Genomic DNA, 13863 nt, shown 5'->3' on the forward strand with positions numbered 1-13863 from the left:
TAAACGATGAGATCTTACTATATTAAGGGTGAAGGAGTTCTAATTCCCAAACAACCATTCTAAGTCTCAAATTCTACGCTGTTTTTTCTGTTGAGAACACACGAATTAACTTTTTCAAGTGCACAAACACGTAAAGTGATGAAAAAGGTAAAAGATATGTCTGCATAAAGTATTTCAAAATTTCAACGAACATTTAATTAACAAGCACTTTTACTTTCTCACTCTAAAAAGGTCAAACCAATCCAAGCACACGCTGTAGTATTTTCATGATCCGTTAAATACAAGTTTGCGATCCTACTAGACTGTATTAATATTACAAATACAAAAATCAAAAGCAGGTAGACTAAATTAAAAAATAAAAGGTTGCCACATAAGACAGATATCTAGCCAGTTGGAACATAGCATCTGGCCACATTACGATTTAGTCCTATTCTCACTTCAGCACATGCTCATTAACAAATTGATCGAGTACCTTATCCACCAAACAGGGAAAATCAAGTTCTACCTTCTCTACAAATTACTGCACGTTTGCAATTCTTTCCATCTTCTGGTGCAATCGTACAGTACAGCAACACTTGATATAACACATGAAAGATGAGCATGAGGTGCGCTTCTTCGTATATTCTTCTGTATCAATAAATATGACAATTAGTACCAAAAGTAAAAAAATAAAGATTACAGATTCACATAATTTGAATTGATATTGGGAGTCTCAACAAAATCATAGGATTCTCCGCATAAAATGAGCAACTATATGGACGTATAAGTTGAGAGTAGAGTCTGGTGATTTTGATGTTATGACAACATTTTCCGTGACCATGGTCGATGTGCATGAAGGACTAGTTACTATATTTCATCATTAACCAAGGCGTGTTGTGCGTCTTGCAGTCTTAAACACAGATGTTTTTTCAATCTTTATTCTTTCCTTTATTTTTTACTCTATCGTTTTACCCCCAACCGTGAAGGACACCGTCAACATCAAAATCAGTAAACATTATCACACTCACAAACAGCACACATGGCAGCTTTCTTGATTCACCTAAAATCATACGTTTTGCAAACTCCCTGCATGTTGCAGTATATACTTCAGTAGTTCAGCTAGGAAAACATTTTAAAATTGCAGGAGACAAAATACAATATAAAATTGCATAGAAGAACCTGAAAACATAATCTGAGACTGAGGAATCCTCCATAAAGAAAAAAAAAATATGTACACTCAATTGGAGGATAATCTACCAGAGGCTAATAATGAACTATATTCCTAGCAAATGAAATACTGAAATCTCAAAGCTTAATTGTTTTACCAGTGAAAGATTCTATCAAGTTGCTGTATTGGAAGGCTGATTTTGACACAACTCGGCACTCAACATATGATGAAGAAGAGCATCAACCCTCTGGCTTCGTGTTTTAGTGCTGCAGCAATAATGTTAAGAGTATAAGATCACCATCAATATGCCTTCAAATAACATCTGCTTCTAAATTCAATTAGTCTTTCACAAGGTATTAGATCATGATTAAGTGGTAAGAATTCAACCATTATCGTTTCATTCCTCAAAATAACTAAATTTAAGCATAAGGTATGATGAAGCTGTGCATCATATACACTTCAAACCAAAGGGATTTTGTTTCAGGAAGCATGTTATGGATGTGAAACTATTCCAGTACCTTCATCTTACAACTAAAAGCGTTTAAGATGAGTTGGTCTTTGTTCAATAAACGTAAAGATCTAATTTCAAGGTCTAGGATTCCCACATTGGAAGTATGGAATTCTAGTGGGGTATAAGGCCCTGAGTTTTCAAACTACAACAGGTAGCTTTTGTGTTGTAGTTATCCCAAGGTTTTTATCAATTGGTATCAAAATCTTCCATCAAGTCTCATAGCTAAAAACAAATGGCACAGATGGTGACATCCGCATAGCAGGGTTCACTCAGGACTAGTCAAAGGCCAAGTGCACCGCTAGCCTGCCTGGGCTTCAGGGATATGCAGTGTGATGGGAAGTTAGGACCCAATTACAACGTATGGGAGTTAGAATTCCATGGAAATATGGGATTCCAGTGTGGGGCTTTATAAGACCTTGGATTCTCCAACTACAATAACTAGCTTTTGTGGTGTGGTTCTCCTAAAATTCTATTAATATAAAAGAGCAGCTTATTTTGTGCCTTGAATCCACAAAAAATATTGAAAGCTATACATACCCAATAGACCGTTTTCGATATTTATCTCCTTCAACATCCTGTGTATAGATGCAAAAGATAGTACAATCAATAATCGATGAAACACCAATTAATAATTCGATAAAATATAATACTAAACAAAGAAATCACATACAATAATACAGCAGTATACTTGCTGTCTTTAAAGACAAAATTCTCCCACAATTAGTGCGCTCACCCACAAACGGCAAATAACAAAATACTTTTATTATTAAGATGTAATCATAGTGAATAACAACCATCAGTTATTTTCTACCAATAACTACCATCATTTAGTTTCTAAGAGAATACAGAATGTGTTATTTCCTGTCATACTCAAAGTAATAATTATATCAATAAATCGGTGGATCCTTCCTAAACTCTGGATCTGGGCTCCCATCAGAAAGAGAACAAAATCATGTAGAAATCGAAAAGCTACTTTCACATTCAGTAAGAGACATTACAAAATTATCTACGGAGCTGTGAAAGTTTGGAATGGGGACGTTTACTTCAGAATCAAGTAATAAGCAGCTTCCAAAGTGAGGGTAAATAAAAACTGGAAAAAGATAGATAAATACCGAACATAGTTTCAACATCCATCTAACTCTTCAATTTTATTATTTTTTAAGTAACTGAAAAAGCTAAGAAACAAAAAAACTGAAAAAATAATAAATATAAACACTTAAGTGAGTATTCTTGGGGTGCTTCGATAAAATGAGTGGTCTATGTATTTTTTATTATTTATCACTCAAAAAATGTTTTAGGTTCATATCAAGTTTCAATGATACCCATTACGCACTAAAATTAGTAAAACATCTCCTACTCAATGCATTGATAATATTAGGATAGTGATTGTTGCATACAGTAGGGCGTGCAGATAATTACGGCTACTAAAAAAAGTTGCAGTGAGACTCAGTTTGTTTTCATGTGGCAGAGGAGTCTGTGATCGAGAGTACCATTACTCATTAGCATCGGAATTATTTGTGATCAGAAATAACAATGCCAAATAAGTTTGCTTGCTATTTTCCAGGAGCAGTAACTAATAAGTAGTAGCCAACCACTGATTTAAAATAACAGAATTGCAAAAGTTGCATTATTTGTTTCCAATCATTGGATTTGATATGAATCACTCTACAAAATTTGGTGCAGCTGTTTATAATTTTATTGTTTAACTGAAATACTTATCATTTATTAGTTAATACTTAAACACAACTGCTTGAAAGACTTAGCCATTTATAAATCCTTAAGGGAAAGAGTTCACCGTTAAATACAAACCTTGTCCGTTTCTTCAGAACTTTCTGATGACTCAAGATCCATTTCAGCAAAGAATGCCTCCAAGACAAAAGCAATAACCTGAAATGCAGGGAAGACAAAATCATTTCCAACTTATTAAGCATAAACAATGTGTTAATATGATACAATTTAGGCAATGGTATTCCCTTTGGTTAACCATAAAAATATTAACATTTTTTAGTTTGACTTATTAGACTCTATGATGCATGGATATGATACACATATCATATATACTTATTTTAAAAATAAGATGTGACAAATACATATTTAAAAATCTATAAAATCTTAAAAACATGATAGGTATATAATTTCAATTGTGAGATCCAAATTAAAATCACAATTCTTAGATATTGCCAAAATAAAAAGTTATAAATCTTCGTTACTATAAAAATATTTGAGCTTCATAACTTTGGATTCTTCATAAAAACGTATAAATGAAGAATCCTAGAGTATCGTCTCATATATATCGGATACAGATATGGATACATTACACATATTGAAGTATTGAAGTATAACCACATAAGAGTTAAGACCTAACCTAGATCAATTCCAAGAAAGTCATGATTGATTTTTGGAATGATGAGATGGCCGAACATAAGATCTATGATATGTCATCCTCAGCCTAACTCAATTCTAAAGACTATCTCATTGGTCAAATTTATAGTTGATCTGTGATCTCAACAAAAATTCATGTTACTGCTTTCCGTTAAATAAACTATTGTAAAGAATTTCAATGGTGCATGTCCATATGAGAAACATTGTAACTTCTCAATGTTCTCATTCCTGAGATATAATTCGTAGTCCATTAAACTGACAAGGTATCAGATACGGACAGAGTAAACCATACCAAGTTCAGAAGCAGCAAAACAGTAACTAAGTAGAAGCTAATGAAGTACAAATAAGTCCACGAAGTCCCAGTTAGTTCCTTGTAACTCTGAAATAGAAAACCAAAGAACCTATCCGTTAAGAGAATATGGAAGTCATAATTTCACAATACCCAAAGATGAAGATATCACACAATAATTGATTAACAAAACTAACAGATATGACAACTCATGCAGCAAGTAATCTGTGCTTATTTTGGATTATTGTTCATTACAATAAGTGTTCTACAAACAACCAAGCATTGAAACAAATTATGCACAAAATGCTTGGTAATTATAATATTATTCAATTATCTTTACTTGATCATTAGGTTTCTTCAACAAAGATGGGATATGGGCGTTGACTGAAGTCTAAAAAGAGACTTACCCTCTAACAAAAGGACTAGTCTGGAATTCCTAGACAGCCCTTTTCATTCGCATGTTAGCATGAAAGATAAATGAATCCATAAATTTGTAAAACACCACAACTCCAAAAAATACACCCAACAGGAGGGAACTGACAGCATTTACTCCGATACCCGATTATACTCCCCAGGGATGGAAAATGGATAAATAAGATAAGTTTTAATCCTGGTTATAACAATATGGATTGAAATAATCCATTTATCCATTTTGAAATATTAAAAATTCAATTGAAAAATTGAATCTATCCATTTATTTGATATAAATCTATACATTTAGAATTTTTTCAAGGATGATAACCAATCGATCCACAAATATACTATCTTTGGTTCTATATATAAGAAACAAATACCTAATTCATCATCACTAGAAAAAAGTAGTTAAACTGGTTGGTTTCATTAATAATTTCTTAAATTTAAATTTCATTTCAAAAATGCACGTAGAAATAAATGGCTCAAGGGATGGTCATATTTAATGATAATTCAATTAAGTATTTATCAATCAATAAGAATGACAAATTACGTTGATGAAAAATAAACGCATCCACTTTAATGATTAATGAGTTGATATCTCATTGATATTACAACCTCACAATAATGTAACGGCAAAAATGAAATTAACAATTAATGCATTTGAAATTAATCATGTTTTTTTTAAATGTATTTTGTAAAATAATTGAAACAATCTTTTAAAATATATTTCTTGGACATTTTACAAATAAATTAAGAATGATTTAAATATACAAAAAATAGATTGAGTTCGTTTGATCCATTAAGTATTGATCAAATCATCCATTACAATTTTGAATTAATAAATCAATCATTAACTATTCACAAAGTTGAATAGATTGGTTGGATTCAATCCATTTTTTTAATGGTAATGAATGAATTGATTTGTCAGAGTCACCCCTAATACTCTCTAAAGGTACAGAGTGGTATAAGATATGACGTAAAAAGGAATATATATATATATATATATATATATATATATATATATATATATATATATATATATATATATATATTTATATTTATACAGATTAATTTTGTCATTCGAGACCAAATCTTAGAATCATTGTCTAAAACTCAATATGCCTTATTTCCAACAGGAGAGTTAGGTCACTTGAAACTTCCTCCAAAACACACTAGGACACTGAACAATCCTTCTACTTTGTCATTATGCACAAAAATCAATGCAATAAACATCAAATTATAATGTCCATTCATTATTAACTTTCACTACAAATCAAATACATTTTACCGAAACCACTAATTGGTCATGGATTCCACTCAAATTAAATGATAGATTGAAGACAACTTGTATGATGAATTCATATGGACTATTCTAAACTTGACCTAGTATACAACCAAATGTAACAGGTTGATAAAATAGGCAGAGTGTAAGTTGACCGGGAACACAATCAAAACATACCAGTAGGCATCATGCTTCACAAGTACTTTAGTTAGCATATCAAGTTTCCCTCATATAGCTAGCTTACATTGGATAATATTGTTAGTAGGATATTAAGTTTACTACTAGAAGCTGTTAGAACATTCTAGAGATTTCTCCGTAATTACTTTTATAGGGTTAGAAGTCTATATAAAGGCTGATGTACTATTTCAAATTAATCAATTGAATAAAAATCTTCTTTCTTTCATATTAATATTTCCAAGTGATAATACTATATTGATTTCCAATTTCCATCATTATAAAGGCAATGCTGGCTATAGGATTGGTTCAGTGACTTTTATATATTACAAAATTTTAAGACTTCGGTCTTTAACCGAACCAAATGACATCATTTGATCCATGTAACCAAACTCACCTAGTTGTAAAGACTTTGTTCTTGTATTTTTAGTAAAGTACTACTGGGACCAGAAATTTAATAACGATAAATCGTTATAAAACAAAGAAATATATGTCACATACCAATGCTGGCTTGCCTGCAATAACTATTAGTCTAATTGCATAGTCAAGAACCAACAGATCACAGTGTAAGTCAAAAAGCATAAGTAACAGCATACATACCGTCATCACTTCATCCCAGGTTGCCGTGACAAGAAAATTGAAAAGTGTCACTATTCCATTAGGGTAATCATTGAAATTGAAAACCAAATAGCTATTTTCTGTCAAGAATGACACTCCAAGAACATTTACCTTAGCAATTATTCTATTTGTTTATAGCAAGCGATTATTCCATTTAAGAAGCAACATAAATACCAGTATTAAATTCATCCCTTGATGTTGACCAAATTCACACCTTCTCCCCCCTCAAGAAAAAATGTCATGTTTAGTGAGCATAATGAAATTACACAAGCTTGAAATTTGTGTGGGTGTGAAGAATGATATAATTGTTACTAAAGGAGACAATTTTATAGATGATAAAAGGATACTCATTTTCAGCAAGAGCTGTCGATTCCAATTCGGGGTTTCCAGCATTAACAATTCCACCAAAAAGCTGCAGAAACGAAGATGGAACACGAGTAATTTTATTAGAAAAAAGAAAGATATAGATCATTAGTACAGAAAGGCGAAATAAATCCTCAATTTAACATGTAAATCTATGTAGAAAATTATCAATCACTACTAGCATTTCACTCACCTGTACACCAAGCGAACAATAAATGCATAAGACACAAAATATGATCCCTAGGTATGGCATCAAACTTGGTATTAGAGTCAAGAAAGTTGCCACAAAGGCTCGGTATCTCTTGACATGCATTAGGAGTCTTATTAATCTCAACATTCTTGCAAGAAGAAGGTAACGAATCCTGCAAGGGAACGAGCAAAGCAATGGGTAATAGCAACTCCAAATAAATGCTACAAAACCAATGCACAAATATTATTGGCACAACTTCCCATCTCGGAAATGAATATACTATTTTTCAGGCATGCTAGTAATGAAAATGGGTCCTGCCAAACTGTCGTATCAAACTTCATTTTTCTTTAACTCTAATTTTAACCAAGAATGCGACATCTTTTTTGAATAAAATGAAATTAGATCTAGAACACCATAATACGTACATTAACATTGGCATCTATTACCTTCACATAAACCATAGATAACCTTTCGTTCTTTTAGATAAGCAAAAATAATAATAATAATCCAGTGAGAAATCGAAAGTAAAGTTGGGTAACTAGATAGAACCTAGAAGTACTGCATCTTTCCGAAGGGAAAATCATTAATAATGACCGGGTTTAAGTTTTAGGGATAGAGTTTCTGTGACTATGATAATGAAGGTAACATAAACACAAACATAATTAGAATTGAGAATAGATTATGCTTAACTCAAACCCAAAAGTTTGATCAAGGAGGAATGACCGCTCAACTTATATAAGGGCTACTTTGTCTAAATAAATGCACAGCAGATATGGAATCTTAACAAGACTCCACACTGGAGATTTTGAATGTGAAGTTCGAAAAAAAAAATATCTCTAGATCCCAGTATTAGGAATAGGATATATTGGGAAAGTACTTTTCAATTCTAGGGCATTATTATTGCAAATGTTGGTTCCAGTTAGGAAAAAAGCATTCTAAGTGCCACTTTTTCATTAATCGATTGCACTCTCTGGCATGTAGTCATCCAGTGTTAAGTTTCTTATAGATTGTTGCCAGAGGTTTCTGCAGTGGCTGGTGGCTTGATTCAGGTGGGATGGCTTCAATGGAGTAGGGGTGCACAATGAAGGTAAGTCAACAGACGAAATAAGACCTGGAAAATGAATCCCGGACATGCTTACTGGAAAGGCTGGGCACCAAGAATTACTAAGAAATGAAGACTGACGCAGTAAAAGCAAAAGAGACCCCCAAATTGGAAGATCTCTATACCAAGTTGAAAGGAAAAATCTAAAATCTTATTTTAGAATAGTCTGTTGTAACTTTTTCAATAATCACGTTCCTATTATAGAATATTCAATGGCTTTGGTAATGAATACGGTCAGACAAGCCCACTAACCACCTACAATGGTATTTCCCTTCCCAATCACGATTTTCGCATCTACAAGACTCAAATCTAAAACCTTGTTTAAGGGATCAAGTTCAATACCTTTCAAACCAACTAAGCCTTATAATTAGTTTCCCATAATACGGCCAATCTGTTGGAATAAGTCTATATATCCTAATTATATCTCCAAATAAGAAAATATGGTCGCAAATAAAATAAGTATGATTAAATGGAAAACCATAAAATCATAACAGCTCAAAATACAACCATGATAAAAATCAACAGATAGAAATTTTTCAAAAAGATAGTTCCTCCAAGATTAAATGTTTAAACACAATGCCATACCATTTAAAGTTCACACTATTTGGCCAGTGGATATTAGATAATGCACAAAATTCAGCTTTATATGTTTTGTATGGTTTCAAAGCATCAACTTAGTAAACGCAAAGGTCTATGTATAATATCTCTCCAACATTTGTCCATAAGTCATTAATAATAATTGAATATCATAGCTGAGAAGAAAATGCACCACTACTATGGCTGAAGGAGTGCTAAGTGAAAAATAAATCTAAAAAAGTGCAACATTAAGCATAATGTTTCATGCAGTAGTTTGGAATTATGAACCAAAAAGAGAAATCTAAAACATTTGAAAATTCATAGTAAAAGTTCATACCATTCTCCATTTGCGATAAAAGGAAGATCATCATCAGGTACAGCAAAAGTTACAGTTTCTCCAATGACTGCAAAATTTAGAATTATCAGTCAGAACAGCATAGCATGGCCTTAAAAACTAGAGTTTCCATAAAAAAAAACAAATCCAGGGCCTAAAATGAATCAACATATTATGAACAAGAATAGCAGATTCTAGGCACCTAAGATTACGCAACAACAAATCAAACCTTTTTCTCATTAGATGAGGTCAGCTACATAGATCAAGTGACATCATAATATTCTATAGTGAATCATGTCTATAAAGAAACTATTGACCTTAAATTCCTTCTATGTGGTTTTGCCCTATTTCTCTTTCCTCTCTCTTATCTAGGGCTTCCAATGGGTGTTCTCTCCACATACTCAAACCATCTAAGGCAAGTTCTACAAATTTATTCTACTCTAGGTGCTACCCCAACTGACTCTTTTGCATTCATTCCTAATATTTTACTTTTGTTTATTTTGTCTGCTGACTCAACAAAGATTTTCATTTGTTTATGCGCCTGTTTACTTTTTATTGCCCAACACTCAATATCATACGGTATCAGAGGTCTTAAAATTCACCAAAAAGAAATTCAGAGGTCTTCTAATTGAGCAATAAAACTTTCCCTTAAGCTTGTACATTACTTTTCTGTCACATATAATACTCAAGCTACTATATTTAATTTAGCCCGACTAAATCCTACTGTTTACATTTTCTTCTATTTCCATACACCCGAGACTACCACTATTTGTCAGAATCCCATGATTTATACTGCAGTTAATATTTTCCTGTAGTTTTAATTACATAATTAGGAGATTTAATTGCATTCCATATTTAAGAGCATAATTAGTAGGATTAATAGACTGACAGTATATTTCATATTTAATGTATAGGATCATTGATCTTGAATTGTCGGGATAGGTTAATTCCATCATAAATTATGATTTTCAGTTCAATGTCTTTGTATTCTATTTAAGAGAAATTGCTCCTCTATGAACAATATTAGAAACAGTTTTTCTGAAACTATTTCATGGTACAGGTTTTCAAATCCAACTCAGAACATTCCAGAATGCTAAACCCAATCGAGGAATACTAAAAGCCAATCAAACTGTAAAGTAATAGAAATCTAAATCTAAAAACCTGCTTGCTTTTATTAGGTTTGGGTCACATTTTAAACACTATTTTTAAAACCAAACCCAATAAAATCGCATTCTTTTAATGTTATAAGGACAATGATACTATGACTCCCATTTTTTGACTTCCATCTTTTATTCCTTGACATGGTTTAGTGTGGGTCATTGATTAATGTACCACTAATTTTTCTTTGAAAGAATCAGTGGTCCATACTAAGTCATGTCAGGAAGTAAAGGATGAGAATCAAAATATAATTTTCCATGTTATAATGAATTTGGATTTTCTGCTAGGTTTTTTTGTACTTCCATCTATGTATCTTTAAAATACATTGATGTAAACTCAGCAGAGAAACTGAACTATGTTATCATACGTTTCCTTTTTCACTAGCACACAAACCAATTAAAATCCCTTATAGTTATTGAAAGCGACCATATGAATCACTATAATTACAATAATGCTAAGTATGCTAGAAACCTTTCAGTTGTTTAGGTTCTAAAACATCACCGTTACTTACAATAAGAAAACCCAAGTCCTTACACTCAACTACTTTCATATATTTAAGTGGTATAGAAAACAAACTAGTCAGTAAAATAGACAGTTCTCTGAGAAAAAAAAAACATGCAAAATAATTATACTCAAGGAAAAGGGAAAAAATACATGTAAAATGGTGTTAAGAAAGTGTTGATATATTAATGTAGTATTTGAAATAATATTAGATAATGAAATAAATTAATAAAATTAAACCAAATCATCTTACTGTTGGTTTGATCAAGTTTCTATATAAGCCCTTCTAGGAGAGAAAAATATGGATCGGACTACTCACTAAGCTAAAATTAGTTTATGCATAAGTTAAAAATAAAAAAATATTGGAGAAGCTATATAAGAGAGCTTCTACAAATTAGCTCGTGCATAAGTTAATTTTAATTTATGGAGAAGCTAATTTCAAGTTTTCTTTCAGGAGCTTATGGATAGATTTGTTCAAACAGACCCTCAAACTAATCCAAAGTACTTTTAATTTGATTGAATTGGATTGAATTTGGTTTTGTATTCCAATAGAACCAAACTAAACTGCTGAATATCTCCTTCTCATGGAAAAAGCAAAGGAACAAATTCTATGCCATCAACCACATGTTTAAAGAGAAAAAAGTATCAAGCACCATAATGAGTTACCAATTATCACCGTGATAATAAAATCAAAGCGATTTTGACCATCCCGCCAATAGTTCTCAAATCCGTATGCATAAATCTTTAAAAGCATTTCTACTACATATATCCACCCTGAAAGAAAGCAAGGAATGATCATCTGAGAGAGTAAAAGCATAACATTTTGTGCATTACAATAAAATAAAATGCACCAAAGCAAAATAAAGAATCCCCAAAGTTCTCAACAGTATTTTACGAATCAACAATAATAAAAGGGATGCCACATTCTCATAACTGATTTTATTTCTCGTGCACTAAGATAGCATGGATAAATTTATAAAATCAAGCTATAGCCTAAAATTCTGTCCTACAATTATTTGTTCATGCAAGCACAAAAGCATGTCATGTAAAACTGAAAAAAATAGAAGAAAATAAAATCTCAGCGGAAGCTCATCCCCGTGAGATGCATTCTCATAGAAAGTATCTCACAAAATAAAATAAGTGAGGTTCACGTAGTTTAGCAAGTCCTTTTTTCTTAAAAATATGCTGCCTAAATAAAAAGTTTTTAGTTTACTTAGAACCCAAAGAAACAAGAATTCTTAGTATTTATTGTCATTGAAAACAACTATTAAAAAGTTATAACCTGATAAACAAAATAGAGACAAACCACTTACGCTAATTCTTTTTTCTTAAAAATACACTGTCTGAATAAACAAATTTTAGTTTAGTTAGAACCCAAAGAAAAAAGAATTCTTAGTATTTAATATCATAGAAAACAACTATTAAAAACTTATACCTTTTCTTGATACACAAAATAGAGACAAAGAGATTATTTACTTGTGGTTTACTTTCATATCCAATATTTTTGTTGGTTAATCTCTTTAGATTATACTTTAAATATTGTTGTGATTTAAAAGGTTGATTTAAGAAATTATTTTAATTTAGTTAGAGAGATTTGTTTTATGAAGTTTTCTAGGTAATTTGACCTTGGAATGGTCATTCTGCCGTAGAAGGACGTTTCTCGACCCTTCACACTGCTTTTCTTTTAACAATTATTTCAAAATACCGACTATCCCTTTTCCATCAGCACCTCAGAGACCCATATCTCTTTCAACCACCTTTACTACTAATCCTAACTTTTTTTTCTCACATGATCTCGTATTTTTTTCGAAATAAATAATTTCAAAATCAACGATTCTATATCAGAAATCACAATTTCTATCAATCAACGAAATTTGGAATTCTTTATTTTCTCTAGTCTGTTTTTAACACTGCAATATTGAAAAATTAATATAAACTATACTGAATATCCTGGCTCTGAAACATCTCCTGGCCATAATATATAAATCTTACTTAAACCACCCCTGCATATGAAAATAATGAATCAGAGGAACTTAGTCAGGGGAGCTTAACTACTCAATTCAAGATATCTAAAAATATATTTTGCTTTAAAGAATCAGCAGCATCTTGTACGGTACAAAAGAGAACTTCACTGCAAGGGCAAAGAAATGACAAGTAAATACACAGTTTAGATGTCCTTACCAAAAACGAACTCAACTATTTGCCACAGCTTTTGACCAGAATTGTTTTCTATATCAAGCTGCGATTGTGAATTAATACAAAATTATCAACATGTAGATACATATACACCTTCAAAAATTTGAATCAGTGAGAACATACATGTCAGAAAATTTATTTTGATAATATTCGTAGAAGAGCAATTGCTCTTAAATCTAATACAAAAACCTTAATAAGGGAAGATCTTAATGTATGATGGACACAATCCATCCCTATAATTCTTCAAGATCAATGGTGTTGTACAATAAATATAAAATATATTAGCAGTCTATTAACCCTCCTAATTATGGAATGTAATTAAATCTTCAAATTCTGTAATTAAAACTTTTTGGAGATCTTACGTCCTATGAATAAGGTCAGATTACAATATATAAGTATCGTGCAATCTTCATCTTACAAACTAGTTTTGTGAGGTTGAGTTATACACAAACCTACTTACTAAGATGATATCAAATCCTATCCTAGTCAAGTTCTTTGGGAGTATGCCTCTTGGGAGAAGGTGTGTTAGAAATTTCACATCAACTAGGAATAAGTCAGATTATAATATATAAGTGGAATGTAATCTTTATATTACAAGTCAATTTGTGGTGTAAATCAAGGGATTC

At 31.6% G+C, this 13863-nt stretch overlaps 1 protein-coding gene across 2 annotated transcripts in view; it reads right to left on the reverse strand.

The window, feature by feature from the left end:
• Positions 1 to 192: 192 nt before the first annotated feature.
• TPC1 (two-pore channel 1) overlaps positions 193 to 13863 on the reverse strand; it is a 28950-nt gene continuing 15279 nt past the window's right edge. Inside the window, exons 14-24 of one of the 2 annotated variants that reach the window (XM_028067718.2) lie at positions 13223 to 13280; positions 11708 to 11815; positions 9386 to 9452; positions 7374 to 7542; positions 7165 to 7229; positions 6800 to 6890; positions 4333 to 4419; positions 3468 to 3545; positions 2196 to 2233; positions 1305 to 1413; positions 193 to 624 (exon numbers count right to left, since the gene is read on the reverse strand). In XM_028067718.2, coding sequence (XP_027923519.1) covers positions 1320 to 1413; positions 2196 to 2233; positions 3468 to 3545; positions 4333 to 4419; positions 6800 to 6890; positions 7165 to 7229; positions 7374 to 7542; positions 9386 to 9452; positions 11708 to 11815; positions 13223 to 13280 — 855 coding nt within the window. In that variant the 3' untranslated portion in view covers positions 193 to 624; positions 1305 to 1319. Of the gene's footprint in view, positions 628 to 1304; positions 1414 to 2195; positions 2234 to 3467; positions 3546 to 4332; positions 4420 to 6799; positions 6891 to 7164; positions 7230 to 7373; positions 7543 to 9385; positions 9453 to 11707; positions 11816 to 13222; positions 13281 to 13863 lie in introns of both variants that reach the window. The other variant, XM_028067717.2, reaches the window with a different exon arrangement.

Source organism: Vigna unguiculata, chromosome 4 (assembly GCF_037176805.1).
Source record: "Vigna unguiculata cultivar grain cowpea cultivar isolate G323 ecotype 2 chromosome 4, ASM3717680v1, whole genome shotgun sequence".
Classification (NCBI taxonomy): domain Eukaryota; kingdom Viridiplantae; phylum Streptophyta; class Magnoliopsida; order Fabales; family Fabaceae; genus Vigna; species Vigna unguiculata.